The 12,766-nt window shown below is 37.1% G+C and overlaps 1 protein-coding gene across 2 annotated transcripts in view; it reads right to left on the reverse strand.

Moving 5' to 3' along the window:
• The window catches only part of UNC5C (unc-5 netrin receptor C), a 369,308-nt gene that overhangs the window by 158,166 nt on the left and 198,376 nt on the right, over positions 1-12,766 (reverse strand). For both annotated transcript variants that reach the window (XM_036269940.1, XM_036269932.1), the window contains exon 2: positions 1,155-1,376. In XM_036269940.1, coding sequence (XP_036125833.1) covers positions 1,155-1,376 — 222 coding nt within the window. The remainder of the gene's footprint in view (positions 1-1,154; positions 1,377-12,766) is intronic.

Here is a 12,766-nt window from a genome sequence, read left to right on the forward strand (position 1 = left end):
GCTGGTCTTTGCCTGTCCTTGGGTAATCCCACATTTGGATACAAATATGATTAATTAAAATTAAAATTTTGAAAATATGTATGCATTTTGCTATGTAGAGATATTTAAGCATGAAAATGAAGATATTTAAATGCTTCAATTTTTGTCTTATATGTTACTATTTAGCTTGGAAATATTGATCAGTGAAGTCTTAATATTTAAAATATATATCTTCATTTTATAAAATCATAGATCTGGAAGCAATCTGAAAGTTCAAATTGTTATGCTCCCTGCTACAAAACAAAAACACTCAAACTACTGTAGAAAGATGTATATTTTTCTAATTTAAAATAACTCTCGGAGATTCCACAATCATCTTAACTTACCCACTGTGGAGTCAAGAATTGCTGTCAAGAAAGTTTCCTTTATAGCCAACCTAGATTTCACAGGTTATGTAAACTTACGCCATCCTCTCTATGCTTTTAGCATTACCGTCAGGGATGACATTTAAGAGCCACAGAGTCAGGGGTTTCCACCAGGCCAGGATGCGTCCACACCGTGTGGCAGGACTCACCAATTCTCCTCTCCCCGAACCCCACCCCCTCACTCTTTGCAATCACCCTCAATCTAACTGTAGCTAAGTTATGTAATTGGGATTTGTTTTTTTTTTTTCCAATGTAAGTTAAGGATACGGGATATTTTGAATCTATAACATTTACAAACTGTTCTAAAAAACTATAAGGAGAAATTATACATGTGAATTAACATGGGAGAGTCATGTAAATGAGTATAATTTATCCTTTGTTGAACATGTTCCCCAATCTCAGGATATTTAGACCTGACGCCAGACTTGACTCAGAAGTAAAATTTATGGGCATCTTTCACTATGACATTTACCATTTCTTCAGTCTATGAATTCTCATTACTTATCTTCTTAGCATGACCATGTTTTAGTTCCACGTAGTCCAACGGGAATCGAGTCAAGATTTATTGATCATATTTTACTTGGCAATGCATAGAAGGAGACCACCAAATATTAACCAAACTGATTCAAAACTATTGGCCACAGAATAATAACTCCACTTTCAATTTCACTGATTGAAAAAGCAGTATGACAACAAGCTAAAATAGTAAGTGAATCCTAGGTCATAGTCTAAATGCAATGGCTGACTTACCCGAGGTTTCGTCTACTCTCTCATCTACTATGTGGTCCTTCTGATGAACCCATTCACTATTGCACTTGAAGTAGATCTGGGTGGCGGGGCTGGCTTTACAATACAGGTTTACAGGCTTATTCTTCACAATATAAGCTTCTTCCGGCTCGATAAGGAAATGTGGCAGAGGTTCTGGTGGATCAGATGGAAACGTTTCTGGCAGTTCATGAAAAAAGTCGTCGTCTGGTAGAACAAGAAAAAAATGGAAAACATTCAAAACATGGTAACCGCTTGCCTTTTACTTGCTACTCATTTAAAAATAATGCCTCATAATATAATTAAACAATTTGAATGCTGCTGTGCACTAGGTAGTATGTTAGGTCTATTGACTGGTTGTTCAATTAAGGATTTTAGATTATTATTTTTATGCATGGCAAAAGTCAACATCAGGGGGAATAAATATCATGCCCTGAGCACACAGGTAGAAAAACAGAACTGTAATCAGAACTCAAGTTTTTCTTCCTCAATGTCTGTGATCTTCCAGATATAGTTCGTACTACACCTCCCACTACACAGTGGTACCCTTGAGAGCCGACCAAAGAAAAATCAACTTCATTTGAAAAATTTGTTTGAAAAGTAGAAGGTTCACAGGTAAATCTTTGCAAAGATCTGAGAAGAAATACTAGAAACATGAATTAAGGATCAAATCTATCATTATTTTAAAAAATTCTAGCACATGAAATATACATTCACTTAACCAAAAATATTTTTTGAGTTCAGAATTATGCTAAGTGCTAGAAATAGAGATTATAACTTCAAGGTGGGCAACAGCAGAGCCACAATAGAGCTTGAAATCTAGCAACGTCATTCAATCTTATTTTGAAACTATATCTCAAATGTCATATGTATTATATGAGTAGTCAAACCCATTCTCATAATATTACTAAATATTGTCATGAAGAACAATAGTCTCATTTTTTAAAAACATTTTTTCTTTATTAATTTTAGAGAGAGAAGAAGGAAGAGAGAGATAGAAACATTGATGAGACAGAACATCGATTGGCCGCCTCCTGCATGCCCCCCACTGGGGATCAGGCCCAACACCTGGGCATGTGCCCTGACCAGGAATCAAACCGGCAACCTCTTGGTGCATAGGTTGACGCTCAAGCACTGAACCACATTGGCTGGGCAATAGTCTCATTTTTTACATCACTGAAAATTATCAAATATATGGCTGTCACCTGCTATTTCAACACCAATGAATAAACAACGTAAAAACTGCTTGAGATATTTGCACACTTTAGGGCATGTTTTCTTTTAACTTGGGTTATGCATAATTACAAGTTAAAAAATAGAAAATAATAAAAGTGCTTTTAAAAATCCCATTATCATATTTCACAGGTCAAAGTTAAAATATAGCCTTCTAATACACTATACATAAGTCAATCTTGAAGTTGATTAAGCACCCTAGGATAATATGTAAATTGAAAACTCTAGGGTCAAAATGAAAAGATTTTACAGTAGCAAACATAGGGTCTAGTATTGACAGTTAAAAGACTGATTGCTCAGATGTTACCTTGAAACTCATTTCATCACTCATTCAGTTGTTGCCCTGCTTTGGGAGACAGCCATTGGCTACGTGGACATTTGTCCACTAAGAACCTGGCCTGGGCGTTTTTCATGAAGGCCGTGGACTAACTATCGGACAGCAATGCCATCCGGTCTTTGCCAATTTGCTTTGCAGTGAAAATTGGCTTCATTTGCACCACAGACCAAACTTGCTGTCAAAGTTGCTCTGCAATGATCAGTTCCAGACACTGGAGGTAAATGATGGTTCCTCCAGCTAGTTTTCTTTCTCACTTTATTTTTAAAATTCACTTTCTTTAGGCAGAGCCTCATTTCTGGTTTTCCTATTGTTAAACCACAGGACACAAACCATCAGGTTACTGGAGGATAACTTTGTTCCCATCGATTTCATCTTCCTTAGTCAATATGCAAGGACACTCACAACTGCTTCAATAAGCACGTGTGCAGAGAAGCAGAGGAATGGGGATCGAGGTGCGAGAGCCATCAGCGTGGAGCTGACGTCTTGAAGGCATTATTCAACTCTTTCTTGTTTTTTGTTTTGAAGTACTCCTGTTTCATATAATGACAGGCAGTGGTGATAATCAATAAAACTTCATGAAATATCAGATTCAAATGCTGTAAAGTGTTAGTTATTATTTTTAATGATTGTTATTCATGAAGGCAGAGGGTCAATTAGACTTTTTTTTTTTACTATTGGCATATATTCATTTTTTTTTTTTTACTATTGGCGTATATTCATACACAAGGACTTACGTATAACTTTCATAACAATACATACATTTAGGTGTGCAGAATATAAAAAGCCTTTCAAGTCACTGATTTAGAAGGTGAGACTTGTTTCTTCAAAAGGAATGATGCTTGTGAGACACCAGAAGGTTGTATATTTCCTTACCTTATTCAATAATGTAGCAGAGAGGTTTTACATTTACATTCTGCAGAAGGATAGAGAGGCACTAAACATTGATTACCCGGCCTTGCACGTATTTCTTTCTTCTGATTATTTTAGTGTAAGCTGCTGGGAAGCCTAATGGAAGCTGGGGAAGTTACACATATGTTTTCAAGTCAAAAGGGACTCTGTTAAGTGCTGGGAAAAAAATAGTAATGATTCAATATTGTATTTTTTAAAAAATGTATAGACAAACTAACTTTGTATTTCCTTCATTTTGGTTTTTAAACCAAGAGGGTCACCACAAATAAAGAGAAATAAGTCTATGCCTTCGTTTCAAGCTTCATAAAGTGTTGATTTTTCAAGACGTTTGTTTAAAAACATTTAACGTGAAAGTTATTAAGGAATTATTTTTATCATTTGAAATGTTTTCATTGTGTGGTAAATCCAGTGTTTCTTTTATATATCACTCCAGCTCTGTATGAACCCATGTCTTAAATTTTATCTAGAGAGATGCCTTAACTAACCACAGCACATCAACTTATTAATATTTCTCATAATATGCACACACTATATTTAAGCCTATGCTCTAGATGAATTCACATTAGGCAATATGGCACATCACTTCTAGTACTAAAGTCAGGTGTTGGAAATGACATTTATTTTGAAGGTAATTTTCAACCCTGTTTCAGTAAGATATATGTGGTGGGATGGATACAACAAAGTGAAATTCCTCACTTCTTCCTTCACAACAGTGAGCCTAAGTTCCATGCCCCCCATGGACACCCGCCCAGGCGACTGTTCCCCAACCATCAGGCTGAGCCTGCTAAGAGAACACTCTCCTTGCTCTAGAAAAAAATGCTAGGTGTCAACATTAATGTTCAGATATAATGGTGTTTCAGATATATCGCCTTTTTATGTAACGTCATCTGGATATTTTTTCACAGGGTAAGTTTTAAAAATTAAACAAGCAAGGCAATTCTCCTCAACCAAAAGTAGAAAGGAAAACTTCTGTGTATTTAAGCACCCAGCATGGTTACATCTATATGTATTTAATAAGGGGAAAAAAAAATGATCCTCTCCAAATACCATGTATTTTTAGCAAGAAAAAGAGGATCACGTACAGATACCTCTCCATGAACATTTCGTTCCTCTGCATTGGCCTCACACACATGTGTGGAAGAATCTACTTTTCAGTTTTGGCAACCAGTTTTATGCAACTACTCCCAAGTCTCAAAAGCCGGGAATACATAACAGCAAATGCTTAACACTAGAAAACAATGCTCTTTGAAGGCAGGGACTATGTTGTTTTCATGTTTACATTCCACAAGTCTAGCACAGTGCCAGGCACATGGGAGGTCAATACAAATCTTATAGAAGCACAAATATTATACTGGCAACTTTGATCATTCCTAAAAGATTCCCCGAGTTATTTCAGAGTTTAGAGTGCCTCAAATTCAGTTACAAATATAAGGGGTTGTAACAATGATATCTACAATCTGTACTGGCTACAAAATTTGTGTGGCCTAGTGCAGAATGAAAATCTGGGGAATCCTTGTTAAAAACGCATTAAGAACTCAGGGATGGTGACAGCAGGGCACTGAACCAAGTGCAGGTCCTGTGTGACAAGACGGCTCACACAGCCAGGAAGCTGGCCTGTCCACGGATGTCAGTGAACGGAGCACTGCACTTTGGGGAGAGTCTGAGAAATAAAATGACATCTTTATTAGTGAATGTTCATTTTGGAATACATTTGGTGTTTCCCAGCTTCTTATGGTGATTAGATGTTTCCTGGGAAAAGACATGGCTTTTTGAACTATGAAACGGAGAACCCAGTGAGATCTCTGAGCCCGTGTGTCCGCAGTGGTGTGCACGTGAAAGTGTGTGCTTTTTATCTTGTCGTGGCTTCCCTTTTGGATGCACCCCGGTGTCCATCCTTGGGCCTGACCCAGAACAAGGAAATCCCTGTCACCTGGAGGGTTGTGCTTTCAGGTCACTAGGGGACTGTTGAACACATGGGATAATAAGGTTGGAGAGTCTTTTTTGAGCTGGTAGACTGTTCACTGAGATCAGTTCCCAGCATTTTACAGCAATGCATTTTACTGCACAAGTAAGCCAGCTTTCTGATACTATTATGGTCATGCTAAAAACGGAAGCTATAAAAGAACAATTTAATTTTTCAGTAGTGAGATCATTGAGTGCATCCTGTTGCCACTTTATTTTTTAATAAAAATATCTGAAGAGTCTCCTGAAGTCTTCAGGATGATCATAAAAACTCAGAGTATGAACAGTAACTTCAGACTGTGAACTCATTTCTGGTAACATGTCACAGTTATTCCAAATTCTTATATGTTGTACAAAGGCACATCCCAAATGCTGATATTGACTTCACTATGCTACTTGGGCAAAAATGATTGGTTAATTGCATTGCTAAATACGGTTTCTATGTGAAGTTCATTCCAGTTAACAAAATAAAATTTCCAGAGTTGGTTTTATTTTGTACATTGAATTTAATATTAACCTCAAGCCTTTCTGAATTAGATAGAACACTATTATTCATGTTACTCTCCTCTAAGACTTGACTTAATTTTCTTCTTTCTACCATTACTCAATAATGATATTGTCATTTTTATCTAGAAATCAGGTAAATCTCAGTATTTCCTTTCTCTGTTATCTCATGTAGCCTTTTGTTTTTTCGTCTATATATAAGAAAAGAAATCTTTGCACCATGTATTATTTTTATAGACTTTCATTCCACCTAATTCTTGACAGGAAAATATTATACTAGGAACATCAATCTAGGAAGCTTTATGTTGCTGGTTTTATTGCTATATATCAAGCCTTAATTTTCATCAACTTAATACATAAGTTTCTGTATTTCTGAATCATAAGACTTAAACTATTATTGCTTATATCATAAAATATAGGACTATTATCTCTTTGTCTGAGACCTGAAGCATATTCTTCTGAAATGGAATTTACTTCCAAATGATTCAAGGGCAATTTAAAATGAATGACTGCAAAGCTAATTTTATCTGCATTTGGCTGCCCATCCATCAGAGAGATAATTCATGATATATTACAACAAAAGGCAGCTGGAATTAACTATTTGAATGAGACTCCAGCTTATTTTTAATATTTTGATTAAAATATCCTTTGGAAGACAAAGACTATGGTCTCTATTTCAAGCAACATATTAATGGATTCATCATTTAAATTTAAGTAGCTGAATATATAATGCCTTAAATGTATTGTGCAATTTGGAAGTACTGAATAATTTCCAACTCCAAAAGAAAAAAAATTTCAGCTTTTAGAGACATACTTTCCAACTCATGTCCATACATTACTGACAGTGAAAGGAAGTCAACACACTGCTTGCCAAGCTCTTACCTGTGGAGCAGAGGCTCCGCCTTCTGCCCTGGTTTAAGCCTTTGTGATCTCTGACTTTTACTAATATAAAAATTTTCCATGTGTGTTCCAGCCTACAGTCTCTAGTTCTGCCATGTACTCTATATTGTTCTCTTAGAAACATCTTTTCAAGTTTATTTACTCCCTTCTTCAAATAATATAATAAATACAATATAAAGCAAGATGGTAAGGTTTTTTTTTTTTTTTGCTTTCAAATTAGCTTAAAAATATTGAATGACTGATGAGGGTTTCGTGAATTTAAGGAATTGTGAATTTACATATACTGACCATGGTGTAAATTGGTAATATAGTAGAGAAAATCTGACAACATAAATAAAAATTAAATCTCTGCATAACTCCAAATAGGTTATTGTACTTCTTGGAACCTATATTACAGACCCAATGTCACACACACACACACACACACACACACACACACACAGATGTTCACTGCAGCATTGATTATTAAAAAATAGTGCTATATAATAACAAAAGGCAGCTGGAATTAATTATTTGAAAGAAACTGAGAACAACTAAAAATCAATTGAGGAATGGTTAGGTAATTATTTTTTTTTATCCTCACCCGAGGATATTTTTCCTTTTTTTTTGTTAGATAGAGTGGGAGGGAGAGAGAGAGAAACATCAATGTGAAAGGGACACATCAAGTGGCTGCCACTCGCATGACCAACCAGGGCCGGGGACAAACTGCAACCGAGGTACATGCCCTTAGCAGGAACCAAACCCAGGTCTCTCTGGACCGCAGGCCGATGCTCTAACCGCTAAGCCAAACCATCCAGGTCTGGTTAAGTAATTTTTTATAATATGTCTTCCCAAGAGAATACTGTTTCACCAATAAAAATAAGAAAATAGATTATGTGTAAAACCAGATGGACAACCATTATTTACTGAGAAAATAAAGCAAGTTCTTAGCCAATCTGTATAGCCCCTCTGGAAGGAAGGAAGGAAGGAAGGAAGGAAGGAAGGAAGGAAGGAAGGAAGGAAGGAAGGAAGGAAGGAAGGGTGTATGTCTGTATGTGTAAATGGTTGCATCAATTATCACAAGAAGTGTAAGGTAAAGCCTAGAAATCAACACACATGCAGGTATTAACACTACTCCTGGGGAAGAGAATTGAAGGGCTTTAGTGGAAAATTTTACCTTCTATTTAAACTAGGTTTTTCAAATGCTACATTATTTTTTTCAAATGCTACATTATTGATAATTTCTATATTTAATGGGTTTTGAGTTTTTATTCACATTAAAAAAATACATAATCCCATTTGCAAAGTATTGCTTCAGTCTAGAATAACCAACCACCTCAGGTTTCTTCACTAAATTAAACTTTCCCTAGTCAATTACACTGACACCATAAAGCCTTATGTCATGTCTCCATTAAAACCAGTGTTTACAGACCGTGCTACTTGTAGCTGTATGGCATTTATTTCATTCTGCCTAGCTTCACTTCATTTTCCTCTTATTTTCCATGCTCAGATTTTCTTATCTCTGTGACTTCTGACTTTGAATTAAAATAATGAACCCTCTTTCCCACATTTTGTCCAAAAACCAAATATTTGTTGATTGCCTTCTATATGCTAGAACTGTCATCCCTGTGGTAGTTGAAACTGCACTTTATCTCTCAAAGAAGTCTTTTTACTTATGAACCAATGAAATAAAAGATATCACAGTTACGATCATCTCAGTTTATACTAAAAATTGGTCTATTAGTCTGGTTACGTAAAGAAGATGTTTACAATTCATTAGTGTGACTTTCACTTTAAAGTGTTTAATTTTAGAATGTCAGAAAGGTTTGCTAAGGTATGTAAAGACTCACACAGTGAGTTAAGGAAAAGTTCTACCGTTTTCTTACCCTCTGTTAATGGTTAGAGCCACAAATCCTGTACTCTTATGAATTTTGGGCACCTGAAGAATAATACAAGGACATTCAGAAGAAAATTATAAAAATCAAACAACTATTAATAGATAAAGAAGACAACATACACTTAGTAGAAGTAACCCTTACTAGTTAACTAAAAGAATGATTCATAGTTTAAAAGAATCTAATAAAGATTTGCAAATTCAATATTATAATATATTCACATGTCACATGCTGATCTCTTTCCTGGGAAAGTCTGTGATGGCCAGTTTCATGTGCCAACTTGGCCAGGAACACATCCCCTGGTTATTCAATCAAACGCTAATCTCAGTGTTTCTGTGAAAGTAATTTGTGAATGTGATTAAGTCCATAATTAGTTTCCTTAAGAAAGAAAGATTACCCTAGATAGTGGGGGTGTGCCTCATTCCATAAGCTGAAAGATCTAGATCAGTGTTTGATTAAGCAGAAACAGTAGCCTAGCCAAGTTGACACATAAAAGTGCCTCATACTTCCCACAACTTCATCGGCATCCTGTTTCTTAACTCTTGCTCATGTTTCAGATATCAAATACCCCTTCCTTTAAAGGCCTCCCTAGTTCAAATCCTGGACAGAAGCCTCTGCTATCACCTTTCATTACTCTCTACTCTTCTTCTTGTTTATATTTCTTCCCCACTGGAAGGCAAGTTCAGAGCATTAAAAACAATATTTATCTTATTCATTTCTGCATAACTGAAATCTAGTCCAGTGTCTGGCATGGATTGCAAGTCTCTTTTCTTTCTGCTTGAATTGCTATTCCTAAGGAAGTTCTATATGATAGGCTAGAAAAGACAGGAACTACTCTACCAATAGAAATTATGAGAAGAAATCTTTGGTCCTGGCTGGTGTGGCTCAGCTGGTTGAGCATTTCTGTCTCACATGGATGTTTCTCTCTCTCTCCCTCTCTCTCTCAGATCCATAAAACAAACAAACAAACAAACAAACAAAAAAGAGAAATATTTGCCCAAAGTACAGCAGAAACATACATATTTTAAAGGTGGTACTTTATAAGTACAGAACCAGTCCCACATTTAAAGGAAAAAACACCACTTTGCAGCTGTCATCTACACAAGTGTTAATGCCACACAGCAGGAGGTGTGTACACAGCCTTGGACTAAGTATATTCCCTCAGTAAATCATCAAAGTTGAATTTAAAACATTTTGTGAGTGGGAAATCATATGATACACCTGATTATAGTGCCTCTTCGACCTCTTGGCCTCATTTGACACTTGACTTCAATGCTCCACTCCCTCCGTTGTGAAACTTCCTCCTCTCTCGGGGACTGTGCATTAGCGCGAGATTGCTTCCTGCCCCACCTCTTCGACCTTCCTCTTTCTTCTTCGCTGCTTTAATACAGTTAGACACTCACTAAGGTTCTTTCCTCTAGACTCTCCCTTGGGCATCTCATCCCCCACACTAACTTCAATTATCAGATCATGTCACATGCACAACCTTCCACTCCATCCGCCCCCTGCTTCTTAAAACCCTCAATGTTTTTGCATTGACCGAGAATGAAATCAGACTCTTTACCAAGGCCAACAAGGACCCACCTGATCTGATTGCTGCTGGCCTCTCTCTCTCTGTCTCATTTTCTACCCTCCTGACCTTTCCTCATCATTGTCAAGCAGACAGACTAGTATTTGTACCTCTGAACACACCAACCTCAGTCCCACCGTAGGGCATTTGCACTTGCTGGTTATTCCTCTAGGAAAGATCTTCCCTCTCCTTGTCCATTTAGGTTTTAGCTCAAGCTGTCTCCTGGACTCAGGGAGGGTCTTAAGCACTCAATCTCAATCCCTTGGTGGTGTTCTCCAAGAACATGTCATTCTATTTGATTTTTTCTTATCATCTATCACTATCTCAAATTAGCTTGCTTACTAAGTTAGTTGCTGATATTCTTTTCCCCTCCCAACAAAACACCAAGCTTTATGGAATAGGAAAGTTTATGTATTTTGTTCAACACTCTATCCTCAGCATCCACATCAGATGAACATATCTTCGCTCTAGAGCTAGCTTCTTTTCGCTTAGCTTCTTTATTCTGACTCTATGATATTTTCATAGTGAAAAAGTTGAAGTCCTATCTCCCCATCAAACTGAATTCATCTACATGTCCAGTGTATATCAGCTTTACATTGCCTCTCTCATCAATGCTGATTCTTCTTTTCATCACTAGAACTCAAGTTAAGGTCCTTACTGTTTTCTTTCTTTTTTTAAAAAAATGGTTTTTCTTTATTAAATTCTAGAGAGAGGAATGGAGAGAGAGAGATAGAAACATCAATGAGAGAGAATATCGATTGGCTGCCTCCTGCATGCCCCTCACTGGGAAGTTGGCCCACAACCTGGGCATGTGCCCTGACTGGGAATTGAACTAATGACCTCTTGGTGTATGGGTCGATGCTCAACCACTGAGCTACCCCAGCCAGGCAAGGTCCTTACCATTTTCATTTGGATTATTACAAGAGCCTTGTTATTGATTTGACTTGATCCTGACTTTCCTTTCTTAATTTCATCTATACCACATCACTATATTACAATTTCTAAACTGAAAGTAGAATCATAATAACTTCTGCTGAAAACCATCAGGATTCAACAGAACATGCCCCCAAATTTATTTTATTCTTAGCTTATTTACCATTCCACCAAATCCCAATTTGGTCATTCCATATTCCATACACAGCTTTTAAAATGTTTCCCACTTCTGTATATTTGCTCTGCATATAATGCCTTGCTCCCTAATGAACTTTAGATTTTGTGTTAGTATCTTCTTAAGAGTTCCCAGTCTTTCTTTTGGGTACAAAAATAGTTTTGTCTCATTTCATTTTTCTCTTTTTAAATTTTGGACATAATTTATAAATATAATTTCCAAATTTGCTTTTTCGGTAGCAGTCTCCACATACAAACACCAGTTGCCATGTCACTTCCCAAAATATGTTTACTTCCAGGTGCTGCTTGGGAAAAGCAGGCAGGACATGCTGAAAGGAACCCCCAACAGTGAGCTGGGGACCCTGTGCTAATCCCGGTCACTTTCTCAATGATGTTTTGCTTTTTGTAGGTGATTAATAGGTAGGTTTGTACAGTGCGAACAAACATCCAGGTTGTGAGTACATCGTACACGGAAACAAGAGAGCTTCAGGAAAGTGAGAACACTCTAGAAGTTCCCTCGTTTAGAAGTCTGTGCTTCCATCATGTGAGTGGGTGAGCATGGCAGGAGGAAGGCAGGTTACAAAGGTGGGAAGAGGTAGAGAATTGTCCCATTTCGTCGTGCCTTGCAGACTGTGTGTCTCAGAACTGCGGGGTGGAAGAGACATGGGTGAGTATTGCGGTGGCTTCAGAGACAGGATGTGTTGCATAATTAAATATCTGTATAAAGTCTGCAATCTGTTCAAACTCTCATTTTATAGAAGAGGAAACTGAGGCCCAGATAGTTTGAGCGACTTATCTGAAATGCATGGCTGTTAAGGGGCAGGGGCGGACCTCCAGGCCAGTGTTGACTTGTCACGGCTTGGTCTACATTTTCTGATTCTGTAAACTCTCAGGCACCGCATCAGTAGCCCGTTCAGATTCACCTGACAGTGTATTTTGTCTTCTTACTTTTGAGCTAACCCATGGACTTTTGCTTTTTTGTGCTGTTTTCTTTATTAAACATGACAATGCCAACATATTTTAGTTGTTAGAATTCTACAATAAACAAGTAACAAAAATGGGAAGTCCCTCCTCCAGCTCCATCCCACTCCCCAAACCCACTTACTGTTGATACTCTTGTGCATTGTTCTGGATCTTTCTCTATCCAGTTCTTCATGCAGGTGTGTGTGTACATATGTATGGATACATATAGAGCATTAAA

Source organism: Molossus molossus, unplaced genomic scaffold (genome assembly GCF_014108415.1).
Source record: "Molossus molossus isolate mMolMol1 unplaced genomic scaffold, mMolMol1.p scaffold_m16_p_1, whole genome shotgun sequence".
Taxonomy (NCBI): domain Eukaryota; kingdom Metazoa; phylum Chordata; class Mammalia; order Chiroptera; family Molossidae; genus Molossus; species Molossus molossus.